The sequence below is a fragment of the Mobula hypostoma genome, chromosome 16 (genome assembly GCF_963921235.1).
Source record: "Mobula hypostoma chromosome 16, sMobHyp1.1, whole genome shotgun sequence".
Classification (NCBI taxonomy): Eukaryota; Metazoa; Chordata; class Chondrichthyes; order Myliobatiformes; family Myliobatidae; genus Mobula; species Mobula hypostoma.
The window spans coordinates 2,226,316-2,242,722 of record NC_086112.1 but is presented as its reverse complement, the minus strand read 5'-3'; the positions used below and the strand labels follow the sequence as shown (position 1 = coordinate 2,242,722).

At 41.9% G+C, this 16,407-nt stretch overlaps 1 protein-coding gene across 2 annotated transcripts in view; it reads right to left on the bottom strand.

The window, feature by feature from the left end:
• LOC134357641 (multiple C2 and transmembrane domain-containing protein 1-like) overlaps window positions 1-16,407 on the bottom strand; it is a 575,938-nt gene that overhangs the window by 202,252 nt on the left and 357,279 nt on the right. For both annotated transcript variants that reach the window (XM_063069271.1, XM_063069272.1), the window contains exon 16: window positions 2,122-2,241. In XM_063069271.1, the coding sequence (XP_062925341.1) occupies window positions 2,122-2,241 (120 nt within the window). The remainder of the gene's footprint in view (window positions 1-2,121; window positions 2,242-16,407) is intronic.

Below are 16,407 nucleotides of genomic sequence, written 5' to 3'. Positions count from 1 at the left end.
AGGCACATGATAAAATAGGCCAAAGTCAACATGGTTTCCTCAAGAAAAAGTTTTGCCTGACAAATCTGTTGGAATTCTTTGAAGAACTAACAAGCAGGATAGACAAAGGAGAATCGGTTGATGTTGTGTACTTGGATTTTCACAAAGGCCTTTGACAGGGTGCCATGGGTAAGGTTGTTTAACAAGCTACAAGCTCAGGTATTACAGGGAAGATTCTAGCAAGGATAAAGCAATAGCTGATAGGCAGAAGGCTAAAAATGGGAATAAAGGGAGCCTTTTCTGACTGGCTGTCAGTGACTAGTGGTGTTCCACAGGGGTCTATGTTAGAACCAATTCTTTTTATGTTATATGTCAATGATTTGGATGATAGAATTGATGGCTTTGTTGCAAAGTTTGGAGATGATATAAAGATAGGTGGAGGGGCAGGTAGTTTGAAGAAGTTGAGAGGCTACAGAAGGAATTAGACAGGTTAGGAGAATGGGCAAAGAAATGGCAGATGGAATACAGTTTCGGGAAGTGTATGGTCATGCACTTTGGTAGAAAAATGAAAGGATTGCCTATTTTATAAATGGAGAGAAAATACAAAATTGATGTGCAAAGGAACTTGGGAGCCTTTGTGCAGGATTCCCTACAGGTTAATTTGCAGGTTGAGTCTATGGCAAGGAAGACAAATGAGATGTTAGTTTTCATTTCAAGAGAACAAAAATATAAAAGCAAGCATGTAATGTTGAAACACTTTTGAAGCACTGGAGAGACCTCACTTGGGGGACTGTGAGCAGGTTTGAGCCCCTTATCTTAGAAAGGATGTGCTGAAACTGGAGAGGGTTCAAAGGGGGTTCACGAAAATGATTCCAGGATTGAATGGCTTGTCATTTGAAGAGCATTTGATGGCTCCGGGCCTGTATTCACTGGAATTTAGAAGAATGAGGAGTGACCTCTTTGAAACTTATCGAATGGTGAAAGGCCTCGATAGAGTGGATGTGGAGAGGACGTTTTATATGGTGTAATAGACTAAGACCACAGAGAACACAGATTCAGAGTAGATGGGTGTCCTTTTAGAATGCAGACGACGAGCAATTTCTTTAGGCAGAGATTGGTAAATCTGTAGAATTCTTTGCCACAGGCAGCTGTGGGAGCCAAGCCTTTATGTATACTTAAGGCAGAGATTGACAGATTCTCGATTGGTTGGTGCATGAAGGGACATGTGGAAAAGGCAGGAGATTGTGGCTGAGAGGAAAACTGGATCAGTCATGATGAAATTTTGGAGCAGACTCAATGGGCCAAATGGCCTAATTCTGCTCCTATAGCTTATGGTCTGATGGTCAAATGCAATGTTAGCATTAATTTTGAGAGGACTCGAATATGAAAGCAAAGATGTAATGCTGAGGCTTTATAAATCGTTGGTCAGACCGCACTTGGAGTACTGTGAGCAGTTCTGGGCCCCTTATCTAAGAAAACATGTGCTGACTTTGGAGAGGGTCCAGGGTAGGTTCATGAAAATGATTCTGGGTGAACCAATGAGGAGTGTTTGATGTCTCTGGGCCTGTACCCACTCGAATTTAGAAGAATGAGGGCAGATCTCATTGAAACCTATTGTATATTAAAAGGCCTAGATAGATTGGATGTGGAGAGGATGTTTCCTACGGTGCGTGAGTCTACGACCAGAGGGCACAGCCTCAGAATAGAGAGATATCCATTAGAACAGATATGAGGAATTTCTTTCCCCAGACAGTAGTGAATCTGTGGAATTCATTGCCATCGACAGTTGTGAAGGAAAAATCATCGAGTATATTTAAAGTGGAGACTGACACGTAGTCTTTTTGATTAGTCAGTGCTCCAATGGCTACGGGACAAGGCAGGAGACTGGGGTTGAGAGAGATAATAAATCAGCCATGGTGGAAAGGTGGAGCAGACTCGACAGGTCAAATGGCCTAATTCTGCTCCTGTGTCTACAATGTTATCATGTTCATAAGTAAGCAATTACTTTACTGAATTGAATGTGTTGCAAAAACCATTGCTCGACAAATCAAACTAGTTTAAATCCATGTGCGTAAAAGTGAATTTCACTTCGTACATCTAAAACCTATCAACATGATTGTGGTAATCCTGTATAGTACGTACCAGGAAGGCAGTGAGACTGCGCTGTGTCGACTCCCACTCAAAGCAGCTGTTGATGAAGCGGCCGGTATTAACAAGCACCATGATGCAGCGCCTCAGGCGGTGGTAGTTTTGCTGAAGGAGCTGAAACACACAACAGGCCCATGATCAGCACCATTATTTGTCCTAGCCATTTATGATACAGGTGTCCCCCGCTTTTCGAATGTTCGCTTTACGAAACCTCACTGTTACGAAAGACCTACATTAGTACCCTGTTTTCGCTTTCAGAAGGTGTTTTCACTGTTACGAAAAAAAAGAAGCGCGCGATAAAAGGCAGCGCGCTGCGCGCCCCAAGCAGCCACTCTCCCCGGATTCAGAATGGCATCACTTTAACACGAGCCTGTGAGCAGCGTTTGCAAGATGAGTTCTGAGGTATCGGAAAAGCCTGAAAGAGCTCGTAAGGGTGTTACACTTAGCGTAAAACTAGACATAATTAAGCGTTTCGATCGTGGTGAACGAAGTAAGGACAAAGTGAGTTTGGCTTGTGGAAGCTGACGAAGATGATGTTGAAGAGGTTTTGGCATCCCATGACCAAGATCTGATAGATGAAGAGCTGATGCAATTGGAAGAGGAAAGGATAACAATCGAAACCAAATGAGTAATGATAAAGTACGACTTTAATTTTGAAAGGATACATAGATTTAGGGGAAATTTGCAGGACGGTTTGAGTCCTTACAAAGAACTGTGTGATAGAAAAATGCGCGAGGCTCAGCAGTCAAGCAAGCCTTCCACATCAGCCACAGTAGACGATGAACCTCGACCTTCAACATCGGGGCGGGCAGAGATAGAAGAAGGTGAGCTGCCTGCTCTAATGGAAACAGATGACGACGAGATGACACCCCTGTGTCCCACCACCCCAACCCCCAGGACACGGACAGATACTGATTCGCAGAGAATGCAGCGGTAGCCGGGAGGCACACAGCGCATCTTTAAGAAAAAAGCCGAAATAAACATGCTAATTAATTAGGTGCCACCCGACAAGTAATTGTCGGCCTAGATCAGAGACAACGCAATTGGAAATCGGCACTGATCTGGGCCGACAATTACGTGTTGGGCGGCACCTAATTAATTAGCATGTTTATTTCAGCATTTTTCTTAACGATGTGCTGCGTGCCTCCCGGCTACCGCTGCACCCCTGCATGCTTCGCGGATCGGTATTGGTTCGCTGCCCAGAGGGTGGGGGCCACTGCACCACCCAGACTCTGACTCAGCCTAACGCACCATCATCAGTGTGCTCAGCGCTGTCCCGATTCCGGTAAGTGATACTACACTGTACATACATTATTTCTACTTTAGATAGGCTGTGTATTTTTACGTGTTATTTGGTATGATTTGGCAGCTTCATAGCTTAAAGGTTACTGGAGAGCGCTTGCGCCTTGTTTTTGCCAACAGCGCTTGCGTGAGATTTTCTGCCGAGAGCGTTTGCGTGAGATTTTCGCTACGGAGATCTGTGCAGGCCATTGTTGTAGAGAAGTATTTCTACTTTATATAGGCTGTGTATTTATCATATCATTTCTGCTTTCACTATATGTTACTGTTATTTTAGGTTTTATGTTTTATTTGGCATGATTTGGTAGGTTATTTTTGGGTCTGCAAACGCTCACAAAATTTTCCCATATAAATAAATGGTAATTGCTTCTTCGCTTTACAACATTCCGGCTTACAAACTGTTTCATAGGAACGCTCTACCTTCAGATGGCGGGGGAAACCTGCATTACAAAAGCACATTTACACAATTGAGGAAAAAGGGCTTAATACGTTGCCACAAATAAATTTTTTCTAAAATTATTAGTTTTAAACTGAGGTCAGCAGAGGCCCAGACATTCCTAGGATATGGTTCCATAGAAGCTGTAGAAGACTCTGTCTACATTTTTTTGATTGAGAGATAGAGTGTAGTAACAGGCTCTGTCCAGCCCAATGTGCTCACACTGTCCAATTACACCCATTTACTAACTTACCTCCTAACCTGTACCACTTTGGACTGTAGGAGGAAACCAGAGCACCTGGAGGAAGCCCACATGGTCACAGGGAGAACATACAGACTTTTTACAGACAGCGGTGGAAGTGACCCCGGGTCCCTGGCACTGTAACAATGTTACGCTAACTGCTACACAACTGTACTGCCCAGGCTGAGTTCTCTAAGCCCTTCTTTTATCCCAGCAAAAATACTAGAGAACAAGACATCTGTGCAGCTACTTGCCTGTGAAGCTATTGATTTTTAACTGGATTATGATTTGTGTGTCTTACTGAAGCTGGTACCAATGTAGTGTGAATCATAATAGAAGCAAATAATTAGGTTGATTGTGGCTAGCAATGTACTAAGCAAGTATGACAACTCATTACAATATTCAGCTGGTGGCGCAATGGCATCAGCGCCGGACTCCGGAGTGAAGGCTCCCGAGTTCGAATCCCAGTCGGGCTACCCCCGAGCACGCTTTTCATCCGTGCCGGGTTGAGCTTCGAGCTAGCCACTCGGCCTCGTAAAAACAAAGGGTTGAGTCAGGAACGTTCATATCGTGACCCGGTAATCCGAAAGGAGACCAATCCTGACACCACACACCAGACAAGAATGGCTGACTGTCTGGTGCGACGCGCTAAAAAAAATTTACAATATTATTTTAAAGAGGTCCCAATCAGTCGGGGTACCACACCTGATATTGTGACTCATTTTTCTATTCCAAACACGTAAAAAGGAAGTGGAGACACAAGTGACAGTAGATGTTGGAATCAGGAGCAAAGGCTAACAGCTGGAGGAACACAGTAGGTCAGGCAAGGAAACAGACAGTCAATGTATTAGGTCAAAGAACAGTACAGCGCAGAAACAGGCCCTTCGGTCCATCTAGTCCATGCTGAAACTGCCTACTCCAAATGACCTGCACCTGGACCATAGCCCTCCCTATTCCTACTATCCACGTACCTATCCAAACTTCTCTTAAACATTGATACTGAGCTCACGTGCACCACTTCTGATGGCAGCTCATTCCAAATTCTCACCACCCTTTGAGTAAAGAAGTTTCCCTTACTATTTCACCTTTCCCCTTAACCTATGACCTCTAGCTCTAGTCTCACCAAACCTTGTGAAAAATCCTGCTTGCATTTACCCTATCTATAGTCTATCCCTCGTAATTTTGCATTCCCCTATCAAATCTCCCCTCAATCTTCTATGCTCTTTTTGGGAAAAAGTCCTAAACTAGTCAACTTTTCCTTGTAACTTGGGTCCTGGCAACATCCTTGAAAATTTTCTCTGCAATCTTTCATCTTATTAACATCTTTCCTATAAATAGGTGACCAAACTGCACGCAATACTTCAAATTCGGCCTCACCAACATCTTATACAATTTCAACATAACTTCCCAACTCCTGTACTCAATACTTTGATTTAAGAAGGCCAATGTGCCAAAGGCTTTCTACATGATCCTATGTACCTATGACAACACACTAAAGGAATTATGGACCTGTTTTCCCAGGTCGCTGTGTCCTACCACACTCCTCAGTGTTCTATCATTCACTGTGTAAGACCTACCCTGGTCTGTCCTCTGCACACCCTTGACTACGTGGCTAGTCATGGCTCAAATATAAGTTTGCTGATGATACAACCATTGTTGGTAGAAACTCAGACGGTGACAAGAGGGTGTACAGGAGTGAGGTACATCAACTAGTTGAGTGGTGTTGTAGTAACAACCTCACACTCAACGTCAGTAAGACCAAAGAGCTGATTGTGGACTTCAGGAAGGGTAAGACGAAGAAACACATACCAATCCTCATGGAGGGATCAGAAGTGGAGAGAGTGAGCAGTTTCAAGTTCCTGGGTGTCAATACCTCTGAGGATCTAACCTGGTCCCAACATATCAATGTATTTATAAAGACGGCAAGACAACTGCTATACTTTATTAAGAGTTTGAAGAGATTTGGCACGTCAACAAATACACTCAAAACTTCTATAGATGTATAGTGGAGAGCATTCTGACAGGCTGCATCACTGTCTGGTATGGAGGAGCTACTGCACAGGACTGAAAGAAGTCTCAGAGGGTCATAAATTTAGTTGGCTCCATCTTGGGTACTAGCCTACAAAATACTCAGGACATCTTCAGGGAGCGGCATCTCAGAAAGGCAGCATCCATTATTAAGGACCTCCAGCACCCAGGGCATGCCCTTTTCTCACAGTTACCATCAGGTAGGAGGTACAGAAACCTGACAGCACACACTCAGCAATTCAGGAACAGCTTCTTCCCCTCTGCCATCTGATTCCTAAATGGACATTGAACCCTTGGATACTACCTCACTTTTTAAATATACAGAATTTCTGTTTTTGGACAATGTTTAATCTATTCAGTATATGTACTGTATACTGTAATTGATCTCTTTATTTATTTTTTATTATTATTATTTTCTTCTATATTAGACCATAAGATGAGAAGACATAGGAACAGAATTAGGCCATCTGACCCATCAAGTCTGCTCCAATCATGGCTGATCTTTTTTTTCTATCTCCTCCTCAATCCCAGTTCTCAGCCCTCTCCCCGTAACCTTTGATGCCATGTCCAATCAAGAACCTATCAATCTCTGCCTTGAATACACCCAACGACCTGGCCTCCACAGCTGCATGTGGCAACAAATTCCATAAATTCACCACCCTTTGGCTAAAGAAATTTCTCCTCATCGCTGTTTTGAAAGGGTGCCCCTCTATCCTGAGGCTGTGCTCTCTTGTTCTAGACTCTTCCAGCATGGGAAACATCCTTTCCACATCTACTCTGTCGAGGCCTTTCAACATTTGAAAGGGTTCAATGAGATCCCCCCTCATCCTTCTGAATTCCAGTGAGTACAGACCCAGAGCCATCATATGTTCCTCATATGTTAACCCTTTCATTCCTGGAATCATCCTTGTGAACCTCCTCTGGACCCTCTCCAATGCCAGCACATCTGTTCCAAGATGAGGGGCCCAAAACTGTTCACAATACTCAAGGTGAGGCTTCACCAGTGCTTTATAAAGCCTCAGCATCACATCTTTGCTCTGGTGTTCTAGACCTCTTGAAATGAATGCTAATGTGACATTTGCCTTCCTCACCACTGACTCTATGTACAAGTTAACCTTTTCGGTGTTCTGCACAAAGACTCCCAAATCCCTTTGCATCTCAGATTTTTAGATTTTTCTCCCCATTTAGAAAAAAGTCTCCACATTTATTTCTACTACCAAAGTGCATGACCATACATTTTGCAATGTTATATTTCATTTGCCACTTTCTTGCCCATTCTCCTAATCTGTCTAAGTCCTTCTGCATCCTACCTGTTTCCTCAACACTACCTGCCCCTCCACCAATCTTTGTATCATCGGCAAACTTGGCAACAAAGCCATCTATTTATTTATGCCAATATTTTGTATTGCATTGAACTGCTGCTGCTAAGTTAATAATGTTCACAACACATACGGTGATAATAAACCTGATTCTGATTCCGGTTCCGCTTTTGGAGAACATTCTGACTGGCTGCATCACCGTCTGGTGTGGAGGGATGGGGGTGGCTACTGCACAAGACTGAAGTTGAAGAAAGATGTAAAATTCAGTTGTTCCATTATGGGTACTAGCCTACGAGGTAGCCACTGCCCCCTCAGAAAGGCCCTGTCCATCACTAAGGACCCCCAGCACCCAGGACATGCCTCTTCTCACTGTTACCATCATGGAGGAGATACAGCAGCCTGAAGGCACACACTCAGTGATTCAGGAACAGCTTCTTTCCCTCTGCCATCCAAATTTTAAGTGAGCATTGAACCCATGAACACTACCTCACTACATTTTATTTCTATTTTTGCATTAGTTATTCTAACTTAACTATTTAATATACATATATATACTGACTATAATTCAGTTTTTTCTATATTTATCATGTATTGTGTTGTGTATGTGGCCTGGTTACACAACAATGCTATTAATAAAAGCACTGGAGATGGGAGCTAAGTTTCATGGTTCTTTACTGGCTGAATCTGAACTCGGCGTGCATGTACAGATCAATACGCGCCTAATAGCGCATGCTCAATACGTGCCTAATAGCGCACGTAATGACGTGTCCCTACAACATAAAGTAGTCTCTTATTATACTGCAGGCCATACAGTACACTCCTCTCCTTTTACTTTAATAGTGTATCAACTGTTTTTTTTTTAACTGGGTCACTATGCTAAACAAATACGTCTACCCTTAACATACAAACGCCTACCATTTGTTTACTTAGTAACTTAATAATATCAAATCATAACAAAGTAACATTAAAATATCAAATTATAACAAGCTTTTCTTTTACTTTTGGTCTAAGACCCATTTATAACTCAAGTCTCGGGGGGGTGGGGGGGTGTCTTCTCTAGATTGTCCAGCACTGAAGCAAATAGGTCTTCACTCTATTGTCTGGAATAAATTAAACAATCCACAAATTGGCAGGTTCCAGCCATAAAGAGAAGTCACCTCCATCTTGCAAAGATGACGAAAGCAAAGTGAAATCCATGAAAAGGTGGATTTTATCCTTAAAAATATGTATAATCATCAAAACTGAAATGGCATTGGAAAGTGTCTTCAAATAGTGTGTTCTTCAGTCTGTCAATAACTTGTTTGTTTCAATATAGATTTCCATATAAAAGTCATGAAAAGTTGACCTCTGAGCATAGGGAGTTAAGAAGATGTGTGCCTCCAACTTGCTAAGAGTTCTAGGCAGCAGATTGCCTCTGTATAATGAAGACTCCTCTGTGCAGCTGTCCTAGATATATACGCATCTTTATGCTATCACTTGTCTTCCTTACCCATATCTCATTTGTTCCAACTGAGCTAATTACACAGCCAATTTTCGTATTCTCCTTAGATTCCAAATAAATAGCCTGACCTTTATGATACCATCTCTTATCGTAATATAACTTTCCATCTTCTATTCGTGCTTCATATCTTTGTGCTGGTGATTCAGCAGGAGTGCTGGGAAGATGCTCAGGAGAAGACGGAGATTCTGGTCTTTTCGGAGATTTAAGCTTATTGAGAGTTCGCAGATCTTCCATTATCTGTTCATCTGTTAACAAGTAATTTAACTGTACAGGTGCAGGTTTTTGACTTCTGTCTGTAATTGGAACAGGGTCATTAGATCTCCTCCTTAATTTCCTAGTCATTATTAGCTTTACCTCCATAGAATCTCCTGTGAGTTCCATTGTTAGCCTCTCATTCTCAATCATCTTTTTCTTTTCTTCTAACTCAATCTTTTTATCTTCATATTCCATCACTGCTGCTTTCTTCTTTTTAATATAATTCCTTTCCACTTGTTCCGTCTCTAGTTGCAGAAAAAACTTTGCATTTTGTATTCTTTCCTTGTATTGTTGATCTAGTTTCTTCATCCTTTTCTGATACTCCTGCAAAGTGCCTTCCTGTAACTGCTGTAGCTGTCTTTTAAGAGATGTCAATTCCTCCTGGTACATCTGCTCTTTTACTTCCCCGCCGAGCTGCTCTCCTTTGTTGACACATCTAGTGCCTTGATGGTGTGCCAATACAACTGGATTTTCCTGAACCATTCACGTCCCAGTAATGGTGGTCCTCTATTTTTCAGTACATAGAAGTTCAGCTTCTGTGTTTTGTCTCCGTAGGTCACTGTCACTTTAACTGTACCTTTGGGATGCATTTTCTGTCCTGTGTAAGTCTTTAGCAGTAGTTTAGTTTGTTTCAGAGGTATGTGAGAAGACAGTCGTTTGTAGTCGTATATAGCGATCACTGTTAAAGCTGAGCCTGTGTCCAACTCCATTTTCAGTCTCATGCCTGCTACTTGTGGTGTGATCCATATTACTCTTCGATCATCTGTCTCTTTCACGCTGTGAAGTTGCAGATGAGACAATTCACTTTCATCTGAGTCGTTTTCATCAGAACTGCTTTCTTCCATTTTGTGTACATTGTTGTGTTTTCCTTTCTGGGGTTTCTTGTTTCTCTGTATTTTGTCCTTTTTCTGCTGTTCACTAGCTTTGCATACTCTTCCAATGTGGCCCTGTTTGCCACAGTTTCTGCATTGTTGGTCTTTAAACCAACAGTCATCAGGATCATGTGACCTGTTCCCACAACGGTAACATTTCTTTCCTTCATTTCTGTTCAGTGACATTTTATTTGTAGCATATTCCAGAGGTTTTTGTTGTATCTCTGAAGCACCCTGTGCTGCTGTTTCCGTTGATATTGCAATGTTCAGCGCGTCCTCGAATGTAAGGTCTTCTTCACCCAGGAGCTTCTTCTGTGTGGTTTCACAGTGCATGCCACACACTAACCTGTCCCTCGATGCATCCGATAGACCAGCTCCAAATTGACAATGTTCTGATAATTTGCGCAACTCAGCACAATATTCAGAAATGCTTTCATGTTTGCTCTGATTCCGATTGTGAAATTTAAATCTTTCAGCAATGACCAGTGGTTTGGAGTTTAAATACCGTTAGAGGGCGTCTACTATTTGCTTGAACGTTTTGTCAGCTGGCTTTTCAGGGGTTAACAAGCTCCGTAGCAGCCTGTATGTTTTTGCTCCCATAATACTGAGTAAGACACTGGCTTTCTTTTCATCATTAACACCGTTAGCCTCACAATATAACTCCACTCTTTCAATGTAAGTTGCCCAGTCTTCAATGCCACTATCAAATACTACAATGGTTCCAATCATTTCCATCTTTGTTATGTTAATCAAGCTCCGTTCTCCCCTTATTTTCCTTTTTTTTTTGACTCACGTGTCCTTTTTGCTAGTGCCACGAGCACACTCCGTCTAGATGTGTGTGTCGCTTCGTTTTATCCCCCTTCTGGGGCAGGCAGACCCTCAGCCCCTGGGGGTCAGCGCCAGCTGTGGTCTCGGCTGGACGTGCTGTGGCTCTGACTGTGTCTCTTGGTCTCCCGACGTTCCCAACCTCGGCTGTGCTCCCGCTTCCTTTCAGACTCGCTTTGCCTCCTTCTCCTTCTGCCGCTCCTTGGCTCGTTCCTTGTGCTCTTCTTCTGAGTGTCATTATCAATTAAAACCCAGCGTTCCGATACAATGTAGGTTCATTAACCTCGTCACCAATTTGTTGTGTATGTGGCCTGGTTACACAACAATGCTATTAATAAAAACGCTGGAGATGGGAGCTAAGTTTCATGGTTCTTTACTGGCATAATCCGAACTCAGAGCGCACGTACAGATCAATACTTGCCTAATAGCGTATGCTCAATACGTGCCTAATAGCGCATGCAACGACGTGTCCCTACAACATAAAGTAGTCCCGTATTATACTGTAGGCCATACAGTACATATTGCATCGTACAGCTGCTGCAAAATTAACGAATTCCACCACATATGTCGGTGATATTCAGAATCAGAATCAGGTTTATTATCACCAGCATGTCTCGTAAACTTGTTAACTTAGCAGCAGCAATTCAATGCAATACATGATAAATAAATTAGAAAATAATAAATAAGTAAATCAATGACAGTAAGTATATATAATTAAAAATAGTGTAAAAACAGAAATTGTTTGTTCTACAAGTCTGTGGTGGCCAGTGCGATCATGTTTGCTGTTGTGTGCTGGGGCAGCAGGCTGAGGGTAGCAGACACCAACAGAATCAACAAACTCATTCGTAAGGCCAGTGATGTTGTGGGGATGGAACTGGACTCTCTGACGGTGGTGTCTGAAAAGAGGATGCTGTCCAAGTTGCATGCCATCTTGGACAATGTCTCCCATCCACTACATAATGGACTGGTTGGGCACAGGAGTACATTCAGCCAGAGACTCATTCCACCGAGATGCAACACAGAACGTCATAGGAAGTCATTCCTGCCTGTGGCCATCAAACTTTACAACTCCTCCCTTGGAGGGTCAGACACCCTGAGCCAATAGGCTGGTCCTGGACTTATTTCATAATTTACTGGCATAATTTACATATTACTATTTAACTATTTATGGTTCTATTACTATTTATTATTTATGGTGCAACTGTAATGAAAACCAATTTCCCCCGGGATCAATAAAGTATGACTATGACTATGACTAATAATATATTAAAAAAGAAAGGTAGCATTCATGGGTTCAATGTCCATTTTGGAACCGGCTGGCAGAGGGGAAGAAGCTGTTCCAGAATCGTTGATATTAAACCTGATTCTGATATAACACCTCATACTTGTCTGCATTAAATTCCATCTACCATTTTCAGCCTATTTTTCCAGCTGATCCAGATCCCTCTGCAAGCCTTCCTCACTGTCTACTACACCCCCAATCTTGGTGTCATCTGCAAATTTGCTGATCCAGTTAACCACATTATCATCCAGATCACTGATACAGATGACAAACGACAAAGTACCCAGCACCGATCCCTGTGGCACTCCACTAGTCACAGGCCTCCGGTCAGAGAGGCAACCCTCTACTACCAAATAGTAGCCAAGATATGGGGTTGAGATTGGTAAGGGAGCTGGAAAAGGCATGTAATAAGAGTAATGACACAATTGTAATGGGGGACTTCAATATACAAGGGGATTGGGAACATCAGTTTGATGCTGGATCACAAGAGGGAATTTGTTGAATGCCTACAAGATGACTTTTTGAGTAGTTTGTGCTTGAGCCTACTCGGGGAAAGACTATCTTAGATTGGTGTTGTGTAATAACCCAGATCATATTAGGGAGTTTAACATAAAGGAATCCTTCGGAGACAGTGATCATAATATGATTGAATTCATAATGATTTTGAGAGGGAGAAGCATAAGTCACATGTAATCTGTACCACAATGGAATAACGGAGACAGGAGCTTACCCAGGCGGATTGCAGGAGATACTGGGGTGACGGCAGAGCAGAGGTGGCTGCAGTTTCTGGGAATAATTCATTAGGAGCAGGACCGATATGTCCCAAAGAAGTTCTCAAATGGCAAGGCTAGGCAACCATGTCTGAGAAGGGAAGTTAAGGACTGCATAAAAGCCAAGGAAAGGACATATAAGGTAGCAAAAATGAGTGAGAAATTGGATGATTGGGAAGCTTTTAAAATCCAACAAAAGGCAATATAAAAAGCTATAAGAAGGGAAATGATGAAATATGAGGGCAAACTAGCCAATAAAAGCAGGATATAAAATGCTTTGTTCAGCTATCTGAAGAGTAAAAGTGAGGTGAGAGTTGGTGTTTGGTCACTGAAGTTTGCAGATGACCATGAAGAGAGGTGGAGAGGCAGTTTCTTTTGAGGAAGCAGAGAGGCTGTAAAAGGACTTAGACAAATTAAGAGAATGGGAAAAGAAGTGGCAGATAGAATACAGTGTCAGGAAGTGTATGGCCATGCACTTCAGTAGAAGAAATGGAAGGGTTGACTATTTTCTAAACAGAGAGAAAATACCAAAACTCTGAGGTGCAAAGGGATTTCAGAGTCTATGTGCAGGATTCCCTGAAGGCTAATTTGCAGGTTAAGTCTGTGGTGAGGAAGGCAATGCAATGTTGGCATTCATTTCAAGAGGACTACAATATAAAGGTAATGATGTAATGTTCAGATTTTATAAAGCACTGGTGAGGTCTCACTTGCAGTATTGTGAGCAGTTTTGGCCCCCTTATCTAAGAAAGGATTGCTGAAACTGGAGAGGTTTCAAAGGAGGTTCACAAAAATGATTCCAGCCTTGAATGGCTTGTCATTTGAAAAGCATTTGATGGCTCTGGGCCTCTATTAACTAGAATTCAGGAAAATGAGGGGTGACCTTATTGAAACATATTGAATGGTGAAAGGCCTTGATAGAGTGGATGTGGAGACAATGTTTCCTATGATTGAAGAGTTCAAGACCAGAGGGCACGGCCTCAGAATAGCAAGGCATCCTTTCAAAATGGAGATGAGGAGGAATTTCTTTAGCCAGAGTGTGGTGAGCTTGAGCAGGCCAAGTCTTTACGTATATATAAGGCAGAGTTGATAGATTCTTGACTGATCAGGGCACGAAGTGATAGAGGGAGAAGACAGGAGATTGGGGCTGAGACAAAAATTGGATCAGCATGATGAAATGGTGGAGCAGACTTGATGGGCCAAATGGCCTAATCTACTCCTATATGGTCTTTTGGTATTGTGGTCTTATGGACTGATAAAGGAAATATGGATAAATAGGAAGTTCAACAGTAAAGACAAAGACAGTGATAGGATATGTGCTTCAAGCTTTTTCCCTTTTTTCGTCTTGGCATTCTTGGCAGTGTGTGGGGAAGATGCCCCCAGGTCTTCTTCCACCATTTTCTTAAATTTAAACAATCTCTCTCAAAAGATCATTTCCAGGTCAGATTTTTTGAACTTCGCTCCGAAACTGTGTAATTAAATACCTAAAACTTTAAGGGATGCAGACTCAGCTGACTCTGAAATGCCTGCTCCAATCCTATTTACTTAACGTTACTTTTAATGATCATCTTTGCTTTTTTATAACTATTTTTCATATTTGTACTTTTATCCCATTGCAAAGCACTTTGAACTATACCATGTGTATGAAATGTGCTGTATGAATAAAGATAATACAATTTTTTTTTCTCTCAGCTCAGGCTGGTAAAAGCTGCGGTACGGGCACAGCCAAACACACTCATTTCTCAATTGCTAGGAACTTTCAGACTGTTCTAGCCGTGTTCAGTATTGTTATTATTATTTTTACCACCACTGTATCTTTCAGGAAGTTCCTCATTAAAATGTTGAACATAAAAGGGAGATTTAACAAACGCTGGCAGATTCAGATTAAAACAAAATAAAGTGTGAGCAAATTTTGAATACAGATTGATCGAAGACAAGATTTGAAGTTTAATTGATATGATATGGAATTCCTGTGCAATTATACTTGACGTGCCTAATCTCCAGAGACTATTTTAAATCAACCTACAGCCTTTCAATTCTGGATAAAGTTGGAAACTGACAAGCAAATCTTAAAATTCCTTCTGACCTTCATTCAAATCATATAAACTAAATATTATTCTAAATGTAGACATTATTAATATTTATGAATAAAGTTATAATAACATCAAACAGCTTGGTAATGGCTTAAAAATAAAGAGCACACAGAAACTGCATGGGGTACAGACAGTCCCGGGTTAACAACATCTGATTTATAGACACCTCTACTTTTGAACGAGCTCCTGTTTCATTATTAAATTCAAAAGTGTGATGTACAGTACGTGAATATGTTCATTCCTACAAATGGCAGAACTAAGTTCCTCCCTCTCCCTCTCCACTGTTATTAATTGTTTTCTCTTATCAGTCTCAAGTGCTTTCTTTAAACATACAACATAGAACATGGCAAAGTACAGTTCTTTCCACACAAAATGTGCCGACCTTTAAACCAACTGTAAAATCAATCTAACCCTTTCCTCACACATAGCCCTCCATTTTTCTATCATCCATGTGCTTATCTTAGAGTCTAGTAAATGTATGTCCCTAATGTACGTGCTTCTACCAGCACCCCAGCAGTGTTCTATGCACCCTCCACTCTCTGTGTAAGTGTCCCTTACGTAAGTGCTTCTATCAGACCCCCGCAGTGCATTCCATGCATCCTCTACTCTCTGGGTAAAAACCTACCCCTGATGCGGCATCTCCTACCAACTTTTTTCCACTCTCCTTACACGCATCTCTTCAGTTATTAGCCAGTGCAGCCCGGGGGAAAAACCGCAGTCTGTCCATTCTATCTCAGCTTCCTATCATCTTGTACACCTCTATCAAGTCGCCTCTCATCCTCCTTCGCTTAAACAGAAAACCTTTTCTGACAAGACATGTTCACAAATCCGGGCAGCATCCTGGTAAATCTCTAAAACTTCCAGATCCTTCCCATAATGAGGCAACCTGAACTGAACACTGCCATTGTTTGCCATTGAATACAATACCATTAGAATCTGAATCTTTATCACTAATATATGTCAGAACATTTGCAGCTTTGTGGCAGAAGCACATTGCAATGCAAAAAGAATTACTATTAGGTACAGTAAGACGTAAAAGAACAATAAATAATTAATGCAAAAAGAGAGCAAATGGTCTTAGTTTCGCAGACTGTTCAGAAATCTGGTGGTGGAGGGGAAGAAGTTGATCCTGAAACATTGAGTATATGTCTTCACGCTCCTGTATCTCCTCTCTGATGGTAGCGATGAGAAGAGGGTATGACCTTATGGGGGTCCTTAATGACGGATGCCACATTTGCATCTGGAGCTGTCCTCAATGTTGGCCATGTTACTGCCCATGATGGAGCTGGCTTTATGTACTTTCCGACTAATGACAAAATTGACTTATGGATATCAAAATGAAACCCTGCTGTTACCTGGAGA